The 25,951-nt window shown below is 42.4% G+C and overlaps 1 protein-coding gene across 1 annotated transcript in view; it reads left to right on the top strand.

The window, feature by feature from the left end:
* The window catches only part of LOC140725865 (disintegrin and metalloproteinase domain-containing protein 12-like), a 132,659-nt gene that overhangs the window by 23,803 nt on the left and 82,905 nt on the right, over positions 1-25,951 (top strand). Inside the window, exons 4-6 of the mRNA XM_073041809.1 lie at positions 13,566-13,644; positions 14,489-14,565; positions 23,102-23,261. Coding sequence (XP_072897910.1) covers positions 13,566-13,644; positions 14,489-14,565; positions 23,102-23,261 — 316 coding nt within the window. The remainder of the gene's footprint in view (positions 1-13,565; positions 13,645-14,488; positions 14,566-23,101; positions 23,262-25,951) is intronic.

Raw genomic sequence — 25,951 nt, 5'->3', positions numbered from 1 at the left:
GAATGACCATGAAATTCGTATTAAGCTACACAAAGAATCTCTGCCAGTGTTGCAGAAGGATATCGAAGGTTTCAAGAAAATTTCTAAGGAACAACTTTAAAAATATGACGCGTTACTGAAGAAACTTACAGATTTGGAGGCCAGGAACCGAAGGTGCAATATCAGAATTCTTGGGCTTCCTGAAAAACTGGAGGGTAATCAACCTATCGATTTTTGTGCTCAAATGCTGAAAGATTTATTCCCTGATATATTATCGGAACTACCAAAATTTGAGCGCATTCACTGAGTTACCCCGCCTAATTGGGATCCTGTCAAACCTCGCTCTATTACCATTCGCTTTTATGACTATCAGATTAAAGAACAGATCCTTCGTGAATCAAGGAAGAAATGCATGTTACAATTTCGTGATCAACAGTTTTGGATCGTTCAAGATTATCCACCAGAAATTCTAAGAGCTAGACAGGCTTTTAAAGAGGTCATGTCTGATCTTTTTAAGCTTGGCTGTCGCCTTTCTCTCAGAGATCCATGTAAACTCAAGGTTACTACTTCTGATAATAAGGTTTCTTGGTTTACGAAGCCTGAAGAAGCTAAGAAATTTTTACATAGTCTCCATACTTAAATTCAACCTTGAATATTTCTCTTTATGCCAAATGTTTTCATTTCAGGTGCTCAATCAAGTAATTGGCACTTTGTTGATAACAAGGTTTCTTGGTTTATGAAGCCTTAATCATTTGTTTGATTGAGTAATTGGCACCTTGTTATCTTTCAAACTACCGTAGATGCCGGATTATAAGCCGCTACTTTTTTCCCACGCTTTGAACAGCTTTGAACACTGCGGCCTTTACTACGGTGCGGCTAATGCATGATTTTTTTTCATGCCGCCAAAAACATTTTGCCTCGTAACAGTAGACAAGTACAAAATTGATTTTCTTTCTAAAATTAGAGCCTGCAGCTTTTAATCAGGTGCGCTCTGTAGTGCGAAATCTACGGTATGTAAAATATGCAGGCAGATCGCATCCATTTTCTCTTTTGCTGTTTTCCATCTTTATACGGGTCCTCTAATGTTACTTTTTCGCAGCTCTTTTTAAACAATACGTTATATTCTTTGTGTTATGTTGATTTTTATCTTCCTTTTAGTAATTTGACTGAAAGTAATTATGTAGGGTGTACATGTAGTAATTACTGAGGAATGAAACTATAGGGCGTTTTGCTCTACTTTAAATTCACCCTGATCTTTCCTATCTTTTGATTATTTATATACCTTTCGGTCTTTTACTGTTTTTCAATAGTATACAATATTCTATATTTCTTATTGCTGGTTTTTGGTTTTTTCATTATTTTACCATTTTGTCATTTTGTTTTTTCTCTCCCTTGAATGCCTTAAATTAGTCATGTAGGAAGCTATCTAAACCGCTTCCCTTTCTAATTGTTTTCTACTTGCTTCTTTACTCCTTTTTTTTGCACCCGCAAGTATATGTTGTTTTCCTTATTGGTTTCTACTAATATTTGATTTTATTGTCTTTCCTTTTTACCAAGACTAATACTTATATTTTTTCATGTTTTTTTCATAAATAGCTAACTTATTTACTTTGATATTTTGTTTTTGTATATATATATATATTTACAATTGTTTATTCAGCACCGCTATACATATATATTTTCTGGAGCCACCGGAGTTTTGGGTTGGAAAAGTTAGATTTAGTCTTCAGCCCCCCTTGGCTGATTTCTCTCTTTGGGAGGAGGGAGGGGGGAAATGGGTTCTTCCAGAAAGCTGATTGGATGCTTTTACTGTTTTATTTATTCGCTATCTACATGTCTGTGATTACCTTTTATACATTACTAAAGGATACTTTATGGATTCTTTTATTAATATACTCAGTTTTAATGTGAACGGTCTAAATAACCCTGTTAAACGAAATAAGATTTTCTTATATCCGGAAACTTAAAACTCGTATAATCTTTCTTCAAGAAACCTATATTTGTAAAGATGATATTTCATGTTCTTTCAAAGGATGGAAGGGTATACATTTTCACTCACCCTCTCAATCTAGATCGAGAGGCATCTCTATCCTGTTTGATCAGAATGTATCCTTTATTCACATTCAGATTCAGTTTATTGTCATTTAGAAACCACAAATGCAATGCAGTTAAAAAATGAGACAACATAATTCAACATAATTAATTTATTCAATATAATGTAATTTCTGATACAAATGTCTGTTTTATTATTGTTTTGGGTAATCTCGAGAATAAACTAATGGTATTTGCGAATGTATACTCTCCAAATACAGATGACTCCTTGTTCTTGGAACGTCTTTTCTCTTTTCTGCCTGATTTGAATCGGTTTTCCTTAGTGATGGGTGGAGATTTTAATTTTTGGCTTGACCCTGTATTAGACCGCTCTTCAAGTAAAACCCCTGTCACTAATAAATCAGTCCTACTTTTTAAATCTTTTCTATTTCAATGTGGTATTCTCGACATGTGACGTTTTTGCACCCCTATGAAAAGGAATATTCATATTTCTCTCAGGTTCATCATATGTACTCTCAGATTGACTACTTTTTTATAGATAGAAACTTGCTTCCACTGGTACGATCCTGTGATTATAAGGAGATTGCTTTGTCTGATCATGCACCTGTGCTTTAAGATTACCTGTTTACTCTGTACCAAATAGAAGTTGGCGTTTTAACTTACTGTTATCAGATAAAAAATTTCTAAAGTTTTTGGAAAATCATATTAATTTTTTCTTTAAAGAAAATTTTAAAGGAGATACTGCTGGTACTATAGTCTGGGATACTTTTAAAGCATATATTCGTGGAGAAATTATCGCTTACTCTACCTATATAAAGAAAAAAGCTGACAAAGAAAGGTCTGACCTAGCAGCGATATTAAAAGATCTTGATTGAAAGTATGCCCTATCTCCAGATCCAAGTATATATAATAAGCAGATCAAAATCCAATCTAAGTATAATCTTCTGCTGACTTACCCAATTGAACAACAGCTGTTGAGAGATAAAACTCAATTTTACATTCACGGGAATAGAACAGGTAGTTTATTAGCCAATTGCTTAAATTCTTTTACAGTTAATCGTCAAATCACAGAAATTTTTAAAGATAATGGTACTAAGATATCCGACCATTCTGAAATTAACAACGTATTTAAAGACTTTTACTTTAAGTTGTATCCATCTGATTCTTCTTCAGATGATACCTATATGAATGCTTTTTTCAGTAATATCAACATTCCTACATTGTCTGCTGATAGCCTAATACAGTTAGATCAGCCTATTTCCAATGAAGAAGTGGCTGAGGAGGCGTCACTCCGCCTCAATCTTTTTATGAAGCTTTTATTTCTCTTATTCTTAAAAAAAATAAAAATCCAGCTGAATGTTCTTCATACAGACAGATTTCTTTATTAAATGTTGATGCAAAAATTTTATCCAAAATCTTAGCTCGAAGACTTGAAAATATTTTACCATCTATTATATCACATGACCAGACAGGATTTATTAAAAATCATTACTCACATTTTAATATACGTCAGTTATTGAAGGCGATATATTCACCATCCAAAAAAAATCAGAGTGTATATTATCCTTAGATGCAGAAAAAACCTTCGATAGGATTGAGTGGAATTATCTTTTTAAGACCTTAGAAAAGTTTTATTTTGGGCCTAATTTTATTTGTTGGGTTAAATTAATTTACTTGTCTCCTACCGCTTAGGTTATTACTAACTCTCAAATTTCTAAGCCCTTTAAATTACAGCGGGGAACTAGACAAGGTTGCCCTCTTAGTCCTTTACTTTTTGCTTTAGCTATAGAACCCTTAGCAATAGCATTTCGAGAATCTTAAGGACATTTCTGGTATACTAAGGGAAGGTATGACTCGTAAAATTTTATTATACGCTGATGGTATTTTACTTTTTATCTCTAACACTGAAACTTCTTTACCTTCAGTTCTTTCTTTAATTTCCCAGTTTAGTTATTTTTCAGGATATAAGCTGAACTTACATAAAAGTGAGCTATTTCCTTTAAATGACCTAATGTCATCAAATGCCAAATTTCCGTTCCAAGTTGTTACAAGTCAATTTACATATCTAAGTGTAACAATTACTAAAAACTTCAAGAATTTATTTAAAGAAAACTTAAACCCCTTATTGAATTATGTGAAAAGACGCTTTCTAAATGGTCTCTTCTTTCTTTATCCCTAATTGGCCGAATTATTTCGATTAAAATGAAGATTCTTCCTAAATGTTTATATCTTTTTCAGGCTTTACCTATTTTTATTCCTAAGACCTACTTTGATTCTTTAGATTCAATTTTAACATCTAATATTTGGAATAATAAACAAGCTCGTTTAAGTAAAGTTTACCTACAAAGAAATAAAGAGATGGGTGGATTAGCCCGACCCAATTTTAGGTTTTACTATTGGGCTGCCAATATAAGGAATATTACTTTTTGGTCCTTGTGGTAAACTATGTATACCTGTCTGGACACGCCCCTCTGCTGACTGCTCCTGTGGCTCCTCCCACAGACCCCTGTATAAAGGCGATTGGGGCACTGCTCCTCCCTCAGTCTTCGAGATGTCGTGCTCCCTTTTGCTGTTAATAAAAGCCTATCATTCACTTCTAGTCTCCGAGAGTTATTGATGGTGCATCAATTTTACTAACAGCAATTTTAAAACATGGAGAGCATTTAACGACCCGACAGATTGGATCTTGACCCTCAATCCCAGGAAGCTGGCAATGCTTTCAAACTCTGGCTAGCATACCTCAAATCGTACCTGGAGGAGATTCATATGACCGAGCCTGCCACGGTGCACAGAGTTCTCCTTTCCAGGGTCAGTCCACGGATCTACTCAATGATCAGGGACCAACTGAACTACCAGGGCATGCTGGATGCTCTCAAAAGACAATACATGCGGCTGGTGAACACCGTCTATGCAAGACATCGCTTAGCGACACAGCAGCAGTGGGCCGGAGAGTCGAGCGCTGAGTTTGCCCGGGCCCTACAGACACTCGTGTGGGCCTGCAATTGCAGGGGGCTGACGGCGGAACAGCATGAGGAGCTCCTAGTAAGAGACGCCTTCGTTACGGGAATCAGGTCAGCGTACTTGTGCCAGCGGCTGCTGGAACACGCCGATCTTACCTTACATTCAGCGATCGAGCTGGCCGACACGCTGGAGGCCACTCTGCACAACGCTGATGCTGTCCAGGTGCGCGATCTCCCGCCAGCCTCATGGATGCTGCAGACCCTGCAACCCGCCGGCGAATCGACCTCAGCTGCTGCCAGTCGCGAGTCCGTGAAGTCCCCGCAACCTGCTGGTGAATCGACTGCGGCTGCTGCCAGTCGCAAGTCCGCGAAGTGTTACTTCTGCGGACTCGAGAAGCACCCCCGGAAACGCTGCCTGGCCTGAGAAGCTACCTGCTCTAGCTGCGGAAAGAAGGGCCACTTCGCCAAAGCCTGTAAGTCCAAACCGCGAGCGGGGTCGAGCAGCGCCGCGTGCGAGGCATGGGGGTCGCCATCTTACCTCCCCGCCGTGTGCGTGGCTTGGGGGTGGCCATCTTTGTCGGCGCCACCTCGCCCCGCCTCCAACCCACGGGTGCTTACCGGGCACCAAGACAGCGATTCAACCTGGCCTCCGTGACCCTCGACCAAAGCACTCCACACCAGCTCGCAAGGTCAATGATGGACATCCTGGTGGAGGGGCACAGGACTAGCTGCTTGTTTGACACAGTCAGCACTGAGAGTTTTATTCACCCGGACACGGTGCAACGCTGCGGACTCGTGACACGGCCGGTAAGCCAGACCCATGCCTTCTGGGTCGCATACAACAGACATCCGGGGGCTTTGTGTAGCGACACTAGTGGTGCAGGGCACAGAGTATCAGGACTTTGTCTTACTGGTCATGCCTCAACTGTGTGCCCCTGTGCTATTGGGGCTCGACTTCCAGAGCCACTTGAAAAGTGTGACAATGGAGTATGATGGGCCCCTCCCACAAATCACTGTCAGAAATCCTCAGTTCTGTGGGAATTCATCACATACCCCGCTACTGCCCCCACACACACACCGACCCGCACATCCCACCTAACACCATGCCAACAGCCGCGCTACGGACACCACTTGCAACCTCTCCACCCTCAAGATCCCTCCCCCACCGCTGTTTGCCAACCTGACCCCCGACTGTAAACCTGTGGCAATGGGGGACAGGGCCTTCATTAAGTCGGAGGTGCAGTGGCTGCTCAGGGAGGGGATCATTGAGCCAAGCACAAGTCCTTGGAGGGCCCAGTAATCATTGTTCGGAATGGACAGAAAAATAGGATGGTCGTGGACTATAGCCAGACCATCAATAGGTTCATGCAGCTTGACGCGTACCCCCTATCCCGCATCACGGATATGGTCAATCGGATAGCTCAGTACAAGGTGTACTCGACCATAGACCTGAAATCCGCTTACCATCAGCTCCCCATCCGCCCGGAGGACTGTCCCTACACCGCCTTCGAGGCGGGCAGCAGGCTCTATCACTTCCTGTGCGTCCCCTTCGGTGTCACGAATGGTGTCTCTGTCTTCCAGAGGGAAATGGACCGGATGGTGGACCAGTGCCAACTGAAGGCCACGTTCCCATATCTGGATAACATCACCATTTACGGTCACAACTGGCAGGATCACGTCACCAACTTCCAACTATTTTTCCAAGTGGCCAAAGCTCTTAACCTTACCTATAACAGGGACAAGTGTGTGTTCGGAACCACCCAACTTGCTATCCTTGGGTATGTTGTGGAGAACGGAGTCATTGGCCCTGACCCCGACCGTATGCGCCCCCTGTTGGAACTCCCTCTTCCCACCACCCTCAGAGCCCTCAAACGGTGCCTGGGCTTCTTTTCTTATTACGCCCAATGGGTCCCTCACTATGCAGACAAGGCCCAACCCCTGGTCAAGTCCACCACATTTCCCCTCTCAGCTGAGGCCCGCGCGGCCTTCAGCTGCATTAAAGGGGACATTGCCAAAGCAACGATGCATGCGGTGGACGAGACCATTCCCTTCCAAGTAGAGAGTGACGCCTCTGACTTTGTGCTGGCTGCTGCCCTCAATCAGGCAGGAAGGCTGGTAGCATTCTTCTCTCGTACCCTTCAAGGCCCTGAAATTCAGCACTCCGCGGTGGAGAAAGCAGCCCAGGCCATAGTGGAAGCTATTAGGCACTGGAGGCACTATTTCGCCGGCAAAAGGTTCATCTTGCTGTCCGACCAGTGCTCATTTGCGTTCATGTTCAGCAACCAACAGCGAGGCAAAATCAAAAATGATAAAATTTTGAGGTGGAGAATCGAACTCTCCACCTACAACTATGAAATCCTGTACCGGCCTGGAAGGCTCAATGAGCCCCCTGATGCCCTATCCCGGGGAACATGTGCCAGCGCGCAGCTCGACCGGCTATACGCCCTCCATGCAGATCTTTGCCATCCGGGGGTCACCCGGCTTTTCCATTTCGTGAAAGCCCGGAACCTGCCTTACTCCCTTGTGGAAATCAGGACGATGACCAGGGACTGCCAAGTCTGCGCTGAGTGCAAACCGCACTTCTGCCGTCCTGAAAAGGCACAACTTATCAAGGCCACCCGCCCCTCTGAGCGACTGAGTGTCAACTTTAAGGGCCCCCTTCCCTCCACCGACCGCAATGTGTACTTTCTTAACATAATCGACGAGTACTCGCGGTTCCCCTTTGCCATCCCCTGCCCCGATACCACTGCCACGTCCATCATAAAAGCCCTGCGCCAGCTCTTCACTCTGTTCGGATATCCCTGCTATATCCACAGTGATAGAGGGTCCTCATTTATGAGTGATGAGCTGCGCCGATACCTGCTGGCTAGGGGCATTGCTACTAGTAGGACCATGAGCTATAATCCCTGGGGGAATGGACAGTTGGAGAGGGAGTATGCCACAGTGTGGAAGGCCACACTCTTAGTCCTTAGGTCAAAGGGATTGCCAGTCTCTCGCTGGCAGGAGGTCCTCCCCGAGGCACTCCACTCCATCCACTCCCTGTTATGCACATCCACCAATGCCACCCCTCATGAGCGACTCTTTTCTTTTCCCAGGAAGTCTGCCACTGGGACCACCCTACCGGCTTGGCTGACGTCCCCAGGGCCAGTAGTGCTCCAGAAACATGCGAGGAGCAATAAATACTCCCCAATGGTCGAGAGGGTTCACCTACTTCATGCGAACCCCCAGTACGTCTACGTGGTCTTACCTGATGGGCGGGAGGACACGGTCTCTGTCCACGACCTGGCGCCCGCAGGAGCACCAGACCCCTACCCTGAACACTCCACGGTGACTATGAACCCCGTACCCACCAATATATATACCCACGAGACACCGCACACACCAAGCTCTACACAGACTCCTCACGACACTCCCATACCGGGCACTACGCATACGCACAAGGGGTTACTGATGCCTCACAGGCTGGCACCTCAAGTCAGGCCGGAGCCAACACAACCACCGTCACCGGTGCAATCACCACTGGCACTGGTGCAATCACCACCGGTGGTACATAGATCGCAGCGAAAGACTCGACCACCTGATAGACTTGACCTGTAAATATACTTGTAAGAAACTTCGCCCCCGGGACTCTCTTTTAAAACAAAGGAGGGGTGAATGTGGTAAACTATGTATACCTGTCTGGAAACGCCCCTCTGCTGACTGCTCCTGTGGCTCCTCCCACAGACCCCTGTATAAAGGCGATTGGGCACTGCTGCTCCCTCAGTCTTCAAGATGTCGTGCTCGCTTTTGCTGTTAATAAAAGCCTATCATTCACTTCCAGTCTCTGAGAGTTAGTGATGGTGCATCAGTCCTATTATATTTAATATCGTAAAGATTGCCCATCATGGGTCTCCTTAAAAGTTAATTCTGTAAAAAATTCCTCTATTGTCTCTCTTCTTGGATCATACTCTTCTTTTTCAGCAAATAACTCAACAGATAACATAATTGTTAAGCAAAGTTTAAGGATCTGGTCTCAATTTAGAAAATTTTTTGGTTTAGCGAATTTTTCATTATCATCTCCCATTCTCCTTAATTTTTTTTTATCCCTTCCATGACTGACAAAGTCTTTAAGGATTGGGATGAACTAGGTATTAAGTGTTTTTGGGACCTGTTTATCTCAGGATTTCTTGCTTCATTTGACCAATTGTCAACTAAATTTGCACTGCCAAAAACACATTTTTACAGTTACCTTCAAATTAGAGATTTCTTATGTTCCCAATTAACTATTTTTCCTATAGGTCCTGATAAAAATTTACTGGACGATCTTTTAAATTTAAAACCTTTTGTTAATGGTTCTATTACCGGTATCTATAACTTGTTGATTGATTCTAGACAAGACTTTTTAGATAAAAAAAAGCTTGGGAGGATGACCTAAATTGTCAGATTTCTGATGAAAGATGGAATAAAATTCTTAAATGGGGTAATAAATCATCTTTCTGTGCTCGTCATTCTCTTCTACAATTTAAAGTGGTTCATAGAGCTTACATTTCTAAACAGAAGCTGTCCAGTTTTTATCCGAACGTTTCTCCACTTTGTAATAAATGCAACTCTGCTGATGCCTCTTTAATTCATATGTTTTGGTTTTGCCCTAAAATTGAAAAGTTTTGGCGGGAAGTATTCTATACCTTCTCACAACTTTTTAGGGTCCAATTTGACCCAAATCCCCTTACCGCCTTGTTTGGTATTATTTCAAATGAAGATATAACTTTAAATACTCCTAACGTACAGGTTTTAGTTTTTACCTCTCTTTTAGCAAGGAGAACAATCTTGTTTAAATGGAAGGAGTCTACCCCTCCTACACATCTTCAATGGCTACGTGATATTATATCTTATTTAAATTTAGAGAAGATCCGCTGTTCAGTCTTAAATTCAAAACAATCTTTTTATGATATCTGGGGACCTTTCCTAAATTACTTTTCCAATTTATAAAGTTTAACAGTGCACAGACTTTTATGTATATTTCTATCTTCTTAAGCGAATATGTTTTTTTTTCTAATTATCCATTATCATCCATCAGCTTTTTCTTTGGTAGTTGGTAGAGGGTTGATTTCTTTATATAAAAAATTTCTTTTATGATATATGACCTATCTTTAAATTTTTGATTACAGAGTGGTATACCTTTATGTGATATGCTATAACATTTCGATCAATTTTCTTACAATATATGAATGTACACAATTTATGTTGAGATGTATCTATGTGTTGCACTCTGTAAATCTTGTTTTTTCTTTTGAATAAAAATACTGTAAAAAGAAAAGAAAGATTGTCTCCCATGAGTTTTGCTGGGCCTCAGAACAGCTGCAAATGAGTTCCACCGTTCTCAGTAAATTCAATTCCTTTGCACTTACTTCTACCTCTCATCATGGCATACTCAATCATACTGTGATCATTCTTTCCAAGAGGATCCCTACCTACAGGATCACTAACTTTACCAGTCTCATTGCACAGGACCAGATCTAAGATAGCACATTGCCTTGTGGTGCATACAAAGTCACCAAGAGTAGCGGGAAACTAGAAGATTGAGAAAACTTCAAAAAGCAACAAAGAACTACTAAGTGAGCAATAAAGAAAGGGAAGCTAGGTTATAAAAATAAACTAGCATAGTATATAAAAGCAGATAGTAAATGTTTTTATAATTATATAAATCCAAAAAGGTGGCTAAAGTGAATGTAGATCCCTTGGAGGACGAGAAGGGGGAATTGATATTGGGTAATGAGGAAATGGCAGAGGCTTTGAATGAATATTTTGTGTCGGTCTTCACAGTGTATGACATGCCTAACATGCCAATGAGAGATGTTATGGATGCAATGGGAGGCGAGGACCTTGATACAATAGCTATCACTGAAGAAGCAGTGCTGAGCAAACTTTTGGGCCTGAAGATAGATAAGTCTCCGGTCCTGATGGAATGCATCCCAGGGTACTGAAAAAAATGGTAGAAGTTATAGTAGGGGCTCTGGTGGTAATTTACCAAAGTTTTCTGGACACCAGGCAGGTCCTGGTGGATTGGAATTCGGCAAATGTCAGTCCACTGTTTAAAAAAAGGATTGTAGGCAAAAGGCAGGTAACTAACATCTGAGATTGGGAAAATGCTTGAAGCTATCATGAAAGAAAAAGTTTCGAGGCATCTGGAAAGAAATGGATCCATCAGGCAGATGCAGCATGGATTCAGCAAAGGCACATCCTTTTTGACAAACTTACTGGAGTTCTTTAAGAATATAACAAACACAAAGGATAGAGGGGAACAGATGGATGTTATTTATTTGGATTTCCATAAGGCGTTGCATAAAAGACTTATCCATAAGATAAAGATGCATAGAATTGGAGGTGATGTATTAGCATGGATAGAGGATTGATTAACTGATAGAAAGCAGTGAGTTAGGATACATGTGTGTTATTCTGGTTGGCAATCATTGGTGAGCGGTGTGCCGCAGGCGTCGGTGCTGGGCCTGCAACTGTTCACGATATACATTAAGGACTGGGAAGAGGGGACTGAGTGTAGTGTATCTAAGTTTGCTGGTGATACTAAGTTGAGTGGAAAAGCAAATTGTGCAGAGGATATGGAGAGTGCAGAGAGATATAGATAGGTTAAGTGAGGCAAGGGTCTGGCAGATGGAGTAGAGTGTTAGTAAATGTGAGGTCGTCCACTTTGGAAGGAAACATGAAATAGCAGATTATTATTTAAATGGTGAAGAATTGCAGCATGCTGCTGTGCAGAGGGACTTAGGAGTGCTTATGCATGAATCACAAATTGTTGGTTTGCAGGTGCAGCAGGCTATCAAGAAGACAAATGGAATGTTGGCCTTCATTGCTAGAAGGATTGAGTTTAAGAGCAGGTAGGTTTTGCTGCAACTGTACAGGGTACTGGTGAGGCCGCATCTGGACTACTGCGTGCAGTTCTGGTCTCCTTATTTGAGGAAGGATATACTGGCTTTGGAGGCAGTGCAGAGGAAGTTCACCAGGTTGAATTCAGAGATGACGGGGTTAGATTATGAAGAGAGATTGAATTGCCTGGGACTGTACTCGCTGGAATTCAGAAGAATGAGAGATCTTTTGGAATCATATAAAATTATGAAAGGGGTAGATAAGATAGAGGCATGGAAGTTGTTTTCACTGGTAGGTGAGACTAGAACTAGAGGACATAGCTTTAAGATTCAGGGGAGTAGATTTTCGACAGAGATGAGGAGGAACTGCTTTTCCCAGAAAGTGGTGAATCTGTGGCATTCTCTGCCCAATGAAGCAGTGGAGACTACCTCAGAATTAAAGGTTATGGGGAAAAGGCACATAGGTGGAGATGAGTATACGGCTAAGTTGGCCGTGATCTTATTGAATTTCGGAGCTGCTCAATGGACCAGATGACCTATTCCTGCTCCTATTTCTTATGCTCCAAGCACTCTTGGATTCTTACACTCCACATCATTTGTTTTTGTCCGCCACGATGCACACCGACATCCCCTTAGGCCCTCTTCTGATGGCTTGTTCTGTGTTTTGGAACAGAGAGAAAAGACTTTTGACATAGATAAGAGGGGTAAACCTGAATATTTCGGTAGATCGCCTTCAACCGGCCCACCAAGATTTGGTGAATTCCGCTACCATTCCCTGCTGTCACAACGTGACCATGAGCGTGTCAACACCCTCTGGATAAGCCAGAGGTACCTGCTGTTCCTCCACCATGGAACACAGGACCTGAGCTGGGCAGCTCCTCCAAGCTCCAGAAAGGCTCACAATGCCATTTTTAGTAAATTCTGGGAGGAGCCTGGTAGGGTAATGTGGTAATGTAATTGGTGGAAACATAATTCACAACCACTGAGATTGAGTTGGGGTTCACTTTCAGAGGCTGGTCTGATGTGGTGACATATTATGTAAAGTACTTTTACCATGCTTTGTGTTCAGTGTTTGGAGTAAAGTAAATGAGTTGTTATAGAACATGGAATAGTACAGCACATTACAGGCCCTTTGGCCCACAATGTTGTGCTGACCCGCAAACCCTGCCTCCCATATAACCCCCCACCTTAAATTCCTCCATATACCTGTCTAGTAGTCTCTTAAACTTCACTAGTGTTTCTGCCTCCACCACTGACTTGTTTTTCTATATATAAAATGCCTCACATTCTTTATTTTTGTGAAAACCTACAATGAAAAAAGAAGAATAAATCAGATTTTAGCAGTATCTGATTGAGGTAAATTAGTTCCATACTAGTTTAGCTTTTATTTTAGAAGTGACCTGTTAAGTATATGAACAACACACACAAAATGCTGGAGAAACTCAGCCAGCCAGGCATCATCTGTGGAAAAGGGAATGAAGGGTCTCAGCCTGAAATATCAATTGTACTTTTTTCCATAAATGTTGTTTTGTGTGTGTTGTTTGAATTTCCTGCATCTGCAGATTTTCTTCTTTGTTAAGTACTTGAAATATTTTGTGGAGACAGGCTTAACTGTCTTTTATTGTGACGAAGAAAACCTAAACAAAGAGAAATGGTTCAAGTGCTCCACAGAGCTGAAGAGCTTGCTTGCATAAAACTCCCGTGTTTCTTGCAGCTTCCTCATACCAGAAAGTCTTCACGTGTCATATTATGATGCAAATGGAACACTGGTGACAGAACAAAGCAGCACTTTGGTGAGATGATGCATTACATAAAGATAACGTTGAATGTTGCATTCTCTTGTGAGATCAAACTTTAAAACTATAAGCTACTTTGATAGTACATCAAATAGTTAAGACCAGCAAATGTGAGGAAAATCCTAACCCCTGTGCCTACTGATTTACTTTGTTTTAAATGTTTAAGGTCCTGAAGGAAACAGTAGCTTCTTCTCAGAGGAAATGTCTTTGTTTACTTATTCCCCACAAAGGGACATCAGTGGCAATGTATTGATGAGCTCTCTCCATGAACCCCTGTGCACTGCATAGAGAAGATACTGTTTGGAAGTTTGATACAGCCCTAAGCAAAACAGAAGTCCTCTTTTCAAGGCACAAACGGAAAGGGAAGGGGTGGGTTTGCAACAATCCAAACTCCCAAGCTCTTGAACTCAGTCCCTTGACAAGTAAAGGCCAAACACAATATATCTAATAACCTTACCAACTTGTGCAGCAACTTTGATGAACCTGTGGACATGGAGCCCAAGATCCCTCTGTTCCTCCACAAGCTTCACTGGATCCCACACCTCCTGACTTTCTTAATGAGCCTTTCATGGGGAATCTTATCAAACATCATACTAAAACCCATATACAACCCATCAGTTACTCTGCTTTCATCACTGTGCTTTCTCACATGCCCAGAGAATTCAAACAGGCTCCTTTGATGTGATCTGCTCCTTGAAAAAGTCAGAAAATTTCACATTTTAGCTAAATGCCTTTTGTCATTTTTCATTTGTTTGGCATGAACAAAGTGACAAAGATTGGCATTTCTTTTTTCCCAAACATCACTGTCAGCTTATTTAAAAGATTATTGTCTTCTCTCCAGACTCACTGTTTCTATGAAGGGACAGTAAGAGGACTCCTTGGATCCCAAGTTGCAGCAAATATATGTTCAGGACTAAGGTAAGTATTAATCTGCTTTTGAAACTCTATTGCCTCATTAATTCCGCATCACCCCTCAAACGCTTATCACACTGAAATTAAACTATACCTGATAAGAGTAAAAGGATTGCAATGAACAAAATTGATCCTATGGAAGATCAGAATGGCAATTCATTTGTGGAGCCAAAAGAGATAGGGGAGATCTTAATTTTTTTTGGGGTCTGTATTTACTCAGGAGACAGACCAACAGAGTCTATAGAAGAAAGGCAAAACAGTATCAACTTCATGGATCCTGCAGTTTACAGAGGAGGAGGTGTTTGCTGTCTTGAGGCAAATTGAAGATCAGAGTGGTCGGCTATGTATGCAACCAAAAGATATGGGGGAGATCTTAAATGGGGTTTTTGCATCATATTTACCAAGGAAACTGGCATGGAGTCTATGGAAATAACTAAGGAAACGAACTGGAAATAAAAGGATGGAGTTAAAGGGAAAGAGAATAAGAAAAGTTAAGAAAGACAACAGAATTAAAGGGGCAGAAAGCTCAGGAATGGATCGGAGAGTATGTCCAAGTGCAATAGGGATCAATGTGAGAAGCGAGGGGAGTAATGGATTAAAAGTACTATATATGAATGCACAAAGTATAAGAAATAAAGTGGATGAGCTTGAGGCTTAGTTGGAAATTGGCAAATATGATGTTGTAGGAATAACAGAGACATGGCTGCAAGAGTACCAGGGCTGGGAAATGAATATTCAAGGGTATACGTCCTATTGAAAGGACAGACAGGTGGGCAGAGGAGGTGGGGTGGCTCTGCTGGTGAGGAATGAAATTCAGTCCCTTGCGAGGGGTGACATAGAATCAGGTGATGTAGAGCCAGTATGGATAGAACTGAGAAATTGTAAGGGCATAAAAGACCCTAATGGGAGTTATCTACAGGACCCCAAATTAGTAGCCTGGATATAGGGTGCAAGTTGAATCAAGAGCTAAAAATTAGCATGTCGCAAGGGTAATGCTATGGTTGTAATGGGGGATTTCAACATGCATATAGACTGGGAAAATCAGGTTGGTACTGAACCCCAAGAAAGGGAGTTTGTGGAGTGCCTCCGAGATGGATTCTTAGAGCAGCTTGTACTGGATCCTACCAGGGAGAAGGCAATTCTGGATCTAGTGTTGTATACTGAACCGGAGTTGATAAGGGAATGAGGTAAAGGAGCCATTAGGAGGTAGTGACCATAATATGATAAGTTTTAATCTACAATTTGAGAGGGAGAAGGGAAAATCGGAAGTGTCAGTATTACAGTTGAACAAAGGGGATTATGGAGCCATGAAGGAGGAACTTGCCAAAGTTGACTGGAAGGAATCTCTGGCAGGGATGACAGTGGAACAACAATGGCAGGTATTTCTGGGAATAATACAGAAGGTGCAGGATGAGTTCATTCCAAAGAGGAAGAAAAATTCTAAGGGGAGTAGGGGGTAACCGTGGCTAACAAGGGAAGTCAAGGACAGTATAAAAATAAAAGAGAAGAAGTATAACATAGCAAAGATGCGCAGGAAACCAGAGGATTGGGGAAACTTTTAAAGAGCAACAGAAGATAACTAAAAAGGCAATACGGGGAGAAAAGATGAGGTACGAGGGTAAGCTAGCCAAGAATATAAAGGAGTATAGTAAAAGATTCTTTAGGTATGTTAAGAGGAAAAAAATTAGTTAAGACCAAAGTTGGGTCCTTGAAGGCAGAAATGGGTGAATTTATTATGGGGAACAAGGAAATGGCAGACGAGTTGAACAAGTACTTTGGATCTGTCTTCACTAGGAAAGACACAAACAACCTCCCAGATATAATAGTGGCCAGAGGACCGAGGGTAACGGAGGAACTGAAAGAAATTCACATTAGGCAGAAAATGATGTTGGGTAGACTGATGGGACTGAAGGCTGATAAATCCCCAGGGCCTGATGGTCTGCATCCCAGGGTAGTTAAGGAGGTGGCTTTAGAAATCGTGGACGCATTGCTAATCATTTTCCAATGTTCTATAGATTCAGGATCAGTTCCTGAGGATTTGAGGGTAGCTAATGTTATCCCACTTTTTAAGAAAGGAAGGATAGAGAAAACTGGGAATTATAGACCAGTTAGCCTGACATCAGTGGCAGGGAAGATGCTGGAGTTAATTATAAAAGATGAAATAGCGGCATATTTGGATAGCAGTAACAGGATTGGTCCAAGTCAGCATGGATTTACAAAGAGGAAATCATGCTTGACTAATCTGGAATTTTTTGAGGATGTAACTATGAAAATGGACAAGGGAGAGCCAGTGGATGTAGTGTACCTGGACTTTCAGAAAGCCTTTGATAAGGTCCCACATAGGAGGTTAGTGGGCAAAGTTAGAACACATGGTATTGGGGGTAGGATACTAACATGGATAGAACACAGACAGGAAACAAAGAGTAGGGATTAACGGGTCCTTTTCAGGATGGCAGGCAGTGACTAGTGGGGTACTGCAAGGCTCGGTGCTGGGACCACAGCTATTTACAATCTACATTAATGATTTAGATGAAGGGATTCAAAGGAACATTGGCAAATTTGCAGACGACACAAAGCTGGGTGGCAGTGTGAAATATGAGGAGGAGGTTAGGAGAATGCAGGGTGACTTGAACAGGTTGGGTGAATGGACAGATGCAGTTTAATGTGGATAAATGTGAGGTTATCCACTTTGGTGGCAAGAACAGGAAGGCAGATTACTATCAGAATGGTGTCAAGTTAGGAAAAGGGGAAGTACAACAAGATCTAGGTGTTCTTGTACATCAGTCACTGAAAGTAAGCATGCAGGTACAGCAGGCAGTGAAGAAAGCTGATGGCATGTTGGCCTTCATAACAAGGGGAGTTGAGTATAGGAGCAAAGAGGTCCTTCTGTAGTTGTACAGGGCCCTGGTGTGACCACACTTGGAGTATTGTGTTCAGTTTTGGTCTCCAAATTTGAGGAAGGACTTTCTTGCTATTGAGGGAGTGCAGCGTAGGTTCATGAGGTTAATTCCCAGGATGGCGTGACTGTCATATGTTGAAAGATTGGAGCGACTGGGCTTGTATACACTGGAATTTAGAAGGATGAGAGGGGATCTGATTGAAACATATAAGATTATTAAGGGATTGGACACGCTAGAGGCAGGAAACATGTTCCCGATGTTGGGGGAAGTCCAGAACCAGAGGCCACAGTTTAAGAATAAGGGGTAGGCCATTTAGAACAGAGTTGTGGGAAAACTTTTTTACCCAGAGTGTTGTGGATCTATAGAATGCTCTGCCTCAGAAGGCAGTGGAGGCCAATTCTCTGGATGCTTTCAAGAAAGAGTTAGATAGAGCTGTTAAAGATAGCGGAGTCAGTAGTTATGGAGAGAAGGGAGGAACGGGGTACTGATTGTGGATGATCAGCCATGATCAGATTGAATGGCGGTTCAGGCTCAAATGGCCGAATGGCCTACTCCTACACCTATTGTCTATTGTCTAAATAAGGCAAACAGGTAATGAGGTCATGGATCCTATACAGATTGAAGAGGAGGAGGTGCTTGCTGTCTTGAGGCAAATCAGAGTAGATAAATCCCCAGGACCTGACAGGGTATTCCCTCGGACCTTGAAGGAGACTTGTGTTGAAATTGTAGGGGCCCTGGCAGATATATTTAAAATATCGGTATCCACAGGTGAGGTGCTGGAGGATTAGAGGATACCTCATGTTGTTCTGTTGTTTAAAAAAGGTTCCAAAAGTAATCTGGGAAATTATTGGCCGGTGAGTTTGACGTCAGTAGTAGGTAAATTATTGGAAGGAGTACAAAGAGATAGGATCTGCAAGTATTTGGATTAGGAAGAGTCAACATGACTTTGTGCATGGTAGGTCATGTTTAACCAATCTATTAGAGTTTTTCGAGGAGGTTACCAGGAAAGTGGAAGATGGGAAAGCTGTGGATGTTGTCTACATGGACTTCAGTAAGGCCTTTGACAAGGTCCTGCATGGGAGGTTAGTTAGGAAAATTCATTTGCTAGGTATAAATGATGAGGTAGTAAATTGGATTGGACATTGGCTGAATGGGAGAAGCCAGAGAATGGTGGTGGAGGATTGCTTCTCTGAGTGGAGACCTGTGACTAGTGGTGTGCCACAGGGATCAGTGCTGGGTCCATTGTTATTTGTCATCTATATCAATGATCTGGATGATAATGGGGTAAATTGGATCAGCAAATTTGCTGATGATATGAAGATTGGAGGTGTAGTGGACAGTGGGGAAGGTTTTCAAAGTTTGCAGAGGGATTTGGACCATTTGAAGGAATGGGCTGAAAAATGGCAGATGGAGTTTAATGCAGACAAGTGTGAGGTATTGCATTTTGGAAGGTCAAACCAAGTTAGAACATACAAGGTAAATGGTAGGACACTGAGGAGTGTAGTAGAACAGAGGGATCTGGGAGTACAGATACACAATTCCCTAAAAATGGCGTCACAAGTAGATAGGGTTGTAAAGAGAGCTTTTTGTACATTGGCCTTTATAAATCAAAGTATTGAGTATAAGAGTTGGAATGTAATGGTGAGGTTGTATAAGACATTGGTGAGACCGAATTTGGAGTATTGTGTGCAGTTTTGGTCACCTAATTACAGGAAGGATATTAATAAGGTTGAAAGAGTGCAGAGAAGGTTTACAAGGATGTTGCTGGGACTTGAGAAACTGAGTTACAGAGAAAGGTTGAATAGGTTAGGACTTTATTCTCTGGAGCTTAGAAGAATGAGTGGAGATTTGATAAAGATATATAAAATTATGCTGGGTATCGATAGAATGCCTGCAAGCAGACTTTTTCCACTGAGGATAGGGGAGAAAAAAAACCAGAGGACATGGGTTAAGGGTGAAGGGGAAAAGTTTAAAGGGAACATTGGGGAGGGGCTTCTTCACACAGAGAGTGGTGGGAGTGTGGAACGAGCTGCCCGATGAAGTTGTAAATGTGGGCTCACTTTTAACATTTAAGAACATCTTGGACGGGTACGTGGATGAGAGGGGTATGGAGACATATGGTCCAGGTGCAGGTCAGTGGGACTAGGCAGGAAAATGGTTCGGCGCAGCCAAGAACGGCCGAAGGGCCTGTTTCTGTGCTGTGATGTTCTATGGTTCTAGAGTGGATAAATCCCTAGGGCCTGGCAAGGTGTTCCCTCAGACCCTGTGGGAGGCAAGTGCAGAAATTGCTGGGGCCTCAGTAGAGATATTTAAATCATTCTTAGCAACCAGTGAGGTGTCGGCAGATTGCAGGATAGCCACTGTTCTTCTGCTGTTTAAGAAAGGCTCTAAAAATAATCCAGGAAATTATAGGCTGGTGAACTTTACATTGGTAGTGGGAAAGTTATTGGAAGGTATTCTAAGGGACTGGATATACAAGTATTTGGTTAGACATGGACTGATTAAGGATAGTCAGCATGGCTTTGTACATGTTAGATCATGTCTAACTTACCTTAAAGAGTTTTTCAAGAAAGTTATCTGGGAAGTTGAAGGCAAGGCAGTGGATCTTGTCCACATGGAGTTTAGTAAGGCATTTGTGAAAGAAGCCAGAGAGTGGTAGATGGTTGCCTTTCTAACTGGAGGCCTGTGATTAGTGGGGTGCCGCAGGAATCGGTGCTGGGTCCGTTGTTGTTTGTCATTTATATCGATGATCTGGATGGCAATGTGGTTAACTGGATCAGCAAGTTTGAAGATGACACCAAGATTGGGGATGTAGTGAACAGCGAGAAAGACTATCAGAGCTTGCAGCGGGATCTGGACCAGCTTAAAAAATGGCAGATGGAATTTATTGCAGTGAAGTGTGAAGTGTTGCACCTCAGTAGGGCCAGTCAGGGTAGGTCTTACACAGTGAATGGTAGGGCACTGAAGAGTGCGATTTGGGAACACAGGTCCAGAATTCTTTGAAAGTGGCATCACAGGTTCAAAATGTTTATAGTTTCAAAGCATTTATTATCAGAGAATGTATAAATTATACAACCTTGAGATTTGTTTGCTTGCAGGCAGCCAAAAAGCAAGAAACCTGGAAGAACCTAATAAAAAAATTAAGATAAAGACCAATACCCAATTCGCAGAGATAGGGGGAAAAAAACACAAATCATGCGTGCCACCCCACCCCGCCAGTAAGCCTCAGGCTCGCTCAGCTTACACATACAAGATAGCATTACAATTCTCCATTGGTTATTTCCCCCCTTATCAGTAGCCATAACCCAAACATACCAGACACAGAAACCCATTACAGCATTACAGTGAAGCCATTTTGTTAGCCTGAACAGTTTACACCACTGTTACTGGTACTGAGAGACCTACACATGCAAACAATAGAAGTGAGCTTGAACATTTTGAATCAAAATGAGTCCTTAGATCCAAGCCCTGGAGCAGCCCAGAGTAGGCCCAAAGCATTGGTATCAGTACATCAGATTAGTGGGCAGTCTTCATAGCCTTAGTGCCATGGAGAGAGGAGTGAACATCATGGGAGAGCAAGCAAAATCAACTCTCGTTTCCGATCCCAACACCCTGCCTTTCCCAGCACCTAGGCCGGTATTTAAGTTGACCAAACAGTGTATCGTACCTTGCACTGGGACCTGGGCACCACTGCAGCGAAAGGCTCCAGCCTAGACCACACCGCCAGTGACGCGTTCGGGTGCTGGAAACACCGCCCAGCAATGAGTTAAAACTTTGAAACTTTGGAAGGATATAAATAAGCTTGAAAGAATACAGAGAACATTTACTTGGATGTTGCCAAGTCTGGATGACCTGATTTACGTATATGGAAAGATTGAACAGGTTAGGACTTTATTCCTTAGAATGTAGCAGACTGAGAGGAGATTTCATAGAGGATGTAAATTTTTAAGGGGTATAAATAGGCTAAATGGAAGCAAGTTATTGGCACCGAGTTTGGTTGGGCTGCAACTGGAAGTCATGGGTTAAGGGTGAAAGGCAAAAAGTTTAGAAACATAGAAAACCTACAGCACAATGCAGGTACTTCAGCCCATAAGATGGTGCTGAACATGTCCCTACCCTAGAAATTGCTTGGCTTACCTACAGCCCTCTATTTTTCTAAGCTCCAGGTACCTATTCAAAAGTCAGTTAAAAGACCCTATCGTATCAGCCTCCACCACCTTTGCCGGCAGCCCATTCCATGCACTCACCACTCTCTGAGTAAAAAACTTACCCCTGACATTTCCTTTGTACCTACTCCCCAGTACCTTAAACCTGTGTCCTCTTGTGGCAACCATTTCAGCCCTGGTAAAAAGCCTCTGACTATCCACATGATCAATGCCTCTCATCATCTTATACACCTCTATCAGGTCACCTCCCATCCTCCATCACTCCAAGGAGAAAAGGCCGAGTTCACTCAACCTATCCTCATAAGACATGCCCCCAATCCAGGCAACATCCTTGTAAATCTCCTCTGCACCCTTTCTATGGTTTCCACATCCTTCCTGTAGTGAGGCTACCAAAACTGAGCATAGTACTCCAAGTGGGGTCTGACCAGTGTCCTGTATAGCTGCAACATTACTTCCCGGCTCCTAAATTCAATTCCATGATTGATGAATGCCAGTACACCGTATTCCTTCTTAACCACAGAGTCAACCTGCACAGCTGCTTGAAGCATCCTATGGACTCGGACCACAAGATCCCTCTGATCCTCCACACTGCCAAGAGTCTTACCATTAATACTATATTCTACCATCATATTTGACCTACCAAAATGAACCACTTCACACTTATCTGGGTTGAACTCCATCTGCTACTTCTCTGCCCAGTTTTTCATCCTATCAATGTCCCACTGTAACCTCTGACAGCCCTCCACACTATGCTCAACACCTCCAACCTTAGTGTCATCAGCAAACTTACTAACCCATCCCTCCACTTCCTCATCGCGAAGAGTAAGGGTCCCTGAGGCACTCCACTGGTGACCGACCTCCATGCAGAATATGACCCGTCTCCAACCACCCTTTGCCTTCTGTGGGCAAGCCAGTTCTCAATCCACAAAGCAATGCCCCCTTGGATCTCATGCCTCCTTACTTTCTCAATAAGCCTTGCATGGGGTACCTTGTCAAATGCCTTGCTGAAATCCATATACACTGTATCTACTCTTCTTTCATCAATATGCTTAGTCACATCAAGTTTAAGGGGAACATGAGGGGCAACTTGTTCACTCAGAAGGTCGTAAGAGAGTGGAATGAGCTGCCAGTGCAAGTGGTGCATGTGAGCTCAATTTCAACATTTAAGAGAGGTATGGATAAGTACATGGACAATAGGGGTGTGGAGGGCTATGATCCCTGTGCAGGTTGATGGCAGAAGACAGTTTAAATGGTTTGACATGGACTAGGTGGCCAAAGGGCTGTTTCTGTTCTGTAGTTAACTATGACTCTATCAGGACTAAGGTGATGGAGAGCTGATTGAGCTTTCATATGACCTTTTGGTGCTTCCAATAACTTGGATGTCTTTGTGGGAACACAATATCAGAACTAGACTCTTCAGCATTATTTTTATCAATGTTCAAACAACATCTAATGCTCATTTTTTTTTCTTGTCAGCGGTCTAGTTATCCTGAGTAATGAGAGTTATGTTATTGAGCATGTTGAGCGTGAGGGACATGGTTATCACCTGCTGTTTGGACCTAAGCATCTGAAGTTAAAGGAGATGAAGAGCAGTAGCAAACACCTATTTTCTGAACATACTCAACACCCACTTCGGGTAAGCATTCTACATCATTTTTTTTTCATCTGGGTTGATTGATAAAGGTGATTTGCAAATCATTGATACACCTGTTGATGGTTATAGTCCAGAATCATAAGGAAAAGGGTCTTTTTAGTGCACTGCACACACAAGACTGTGGATGCTGGAATCAGAAGCAATACAGTCTGCTGCAAGAGCAGGACAAGCGGTATTGATGGTGTTACATTACTGCTAAAGCTTTTCATTCAGGCTTGGCAGAACAACATGGACTCCAATTATCTATGTAGAACTGCAAAGCTTTTGTTTATTAGGACAGATTAATAAACATTAAAACACTTCTCTAGATGTGCGCAGGCTCCTTTCACTGCAACGCAGATCTCACTCTACAAAATCTGTGGTGCCATGTATGAACAGCCTTTTGGTGAGGCCTCAAAGAACTACCCTCAAGCCCACCAAGCGCTCTACTTCTATATGTGTACCACTGATATGCAATGTTGAAGTAAGTGGACCAATCCATCAACACCAGCTCAAACCACTGAACCAGAACCAATCACATGTCACCACTCTCCACTCGCCCCTGTGTTCACCTGAGATTCATGTTTTCTACAGCTGTAATCTCACAGACATATTGCACTCCCAAGTTCTCCGGACTGTATTGTATTCCTACAAATTATTGCATTCCCATATTTACGGGATCGTATTGTATCCCTACAGAATATTGCAATCCCAGCTTCGCTAGATCTGAATGTGTCCATACAGTGTATTATTTTCATGTTCATCTATTCTATCCTTACAGTATATTGCATTCTCATGTTCATCAGACCGTATTATATCCCTACAAAATATCCCATTCCTAGATTCGCTGGTATTGAATCCCTAGAGTGTGTAGCATTCCCATGTTCACCTTATTGTATCCCTACAGTATGGCATTTCCATGTTTGTATGACCATATTGTATTCCTACAGCATTTTGCAGCCCCATGTTTGTCGGACCATATTCTATCTCTAAAGTATATTGTATTCCTGTGTTTGCCAAATTGTATCCCTACTGTATATTAACCATACAACCATATAACAATTACAGCACGGAAACAGGCCATCTCGGCCCTTCTAGTCCATGCCGAATGCTTACTCTTACCTAGTCCCACCTACCTGCACTCAGCCCATAACCCTCCATTCCTTTCCTGTCCATATACCTATCCAATATTTTTTAAATTACACAATCGAACCTGCCTCTACCACTTCTACTGGAAGCTCATTCCACACAGCTACCACTCTCTGAGTAAAGAAGTTCCCCCTCTTGTTACCCCTAAACTTTTGCCCCTTAACTCTCAACTCATGTCCTCTTGTTTGAATCTCCCCTCCTCTCAATGGAAAAAGCCTATCCACATCAACTCTATCTATTCCCCTCATAATTTTAAATACCTCGATCAAGTCCCCCCTCCTTCTACGCTCCAAAGAATAAAGACCTAACTTGTTCAACCTTTCTCTGTAACTTAGGTGCTGAAAGCCAGGTAACATTCTAGTAAATCTCCTCTGTACTCTCTCTATTCTGTTGACATCTTTCCTATAATTCGGTGACCAGAACTATACACAATACTCCAAATTTGGCCTCACCAATGCCTTGTATATTGCATTCACATATTCACTGGACCGAATTGCATCCCTATATTGCATTCCCATATTCACCAGACCGTATTCTATTCCTGGACCTTATTATATCCCTACATTATTGCATTCCCATGATCGCCGGACTGTATGGTATCCAACAGTATAATATATTCCCATGTTAATTCTATTCTATCCCAACATACATTCCCATGTTTGCTGGACTGAATTGCATCCCTATGGAATATTGCATTCCCATGTTCACCAGATCATATTGTATCCCTATGGAATACTGCATTCCCATGTTCACCAGATCATATTGTATCCCTATGGAATACTGCATTCCCATGTTCACCAGATCATATTGTATCCCTATGGAATACTGCATTCCCATGTTCGCCAGATCATATTGTATCCCTATGGAATACTGCATTCCCATGTTCACCAGATCATATTGTATCCCTATGGAATACTGCATTCCCATGTTCACCAGATCATATTGTATCCCTATGGAATATTGCAGTCCCATACTTGCCGGACCGTATTGTATCCCTACAGTGTTCTCATATTCACTGGATGGAATTGCATCCTTACAGAATATTGCATTCCCAGATTTGCTGGACCATGTTGAATCCTTACAGTATATTGCATTTCCATGTTCACCATACTTTATCCCTACAATATTGCATTTTCATGATCATCCGACCGTATTGTGTCCAACAGTATATTGTACTCCCATGTTCGCTGTAACATATCCCTACAGTACATTGCATTCCCATGTTTGCCGGACTATATGGTATCCCCACAGCATAATGCATTCCCATGTTTGGCAGACTGTATTCTATCCCTACAGTATAAGACTTTCATGCTACAGGACTGCTTGATGACATCGACTGAATTGTCTTCCATGATGAAGATGTCTCCAAATTTACAGAAGGGGTCACAAGCTTCATCTGGAAGTGCATTGAGGATATTGTCTCTCAGAAATTGGTCAGGGTCTACCCAAACCAGAAACCCTAGTTTAACAGTTGTGTGCGAGCAGCACTTGCCGTGCGAGGCAGAGCTGACATTGCCAGTAATCAGCAGGAGCCTCAAGAAATG

Source organism: Hemitrygon akajei, chromosome 4 (assembly GCF_048418815.1).
Source record: "Hemitrygon akajei chromosome 4, sHemAka1.3, whole genome shotgun sequence".
NCBI lineage: Eukaryota > Metazoa > Chordata > Chondrichthyes > Myliobatiformes > Dasyatidae > Hemitrygon > Hemitrygon akajei.
Note: the sequence above shows the minus strand (reverse complement) of the source record. Positions and strands in the feature narration are given on the sequence as shown.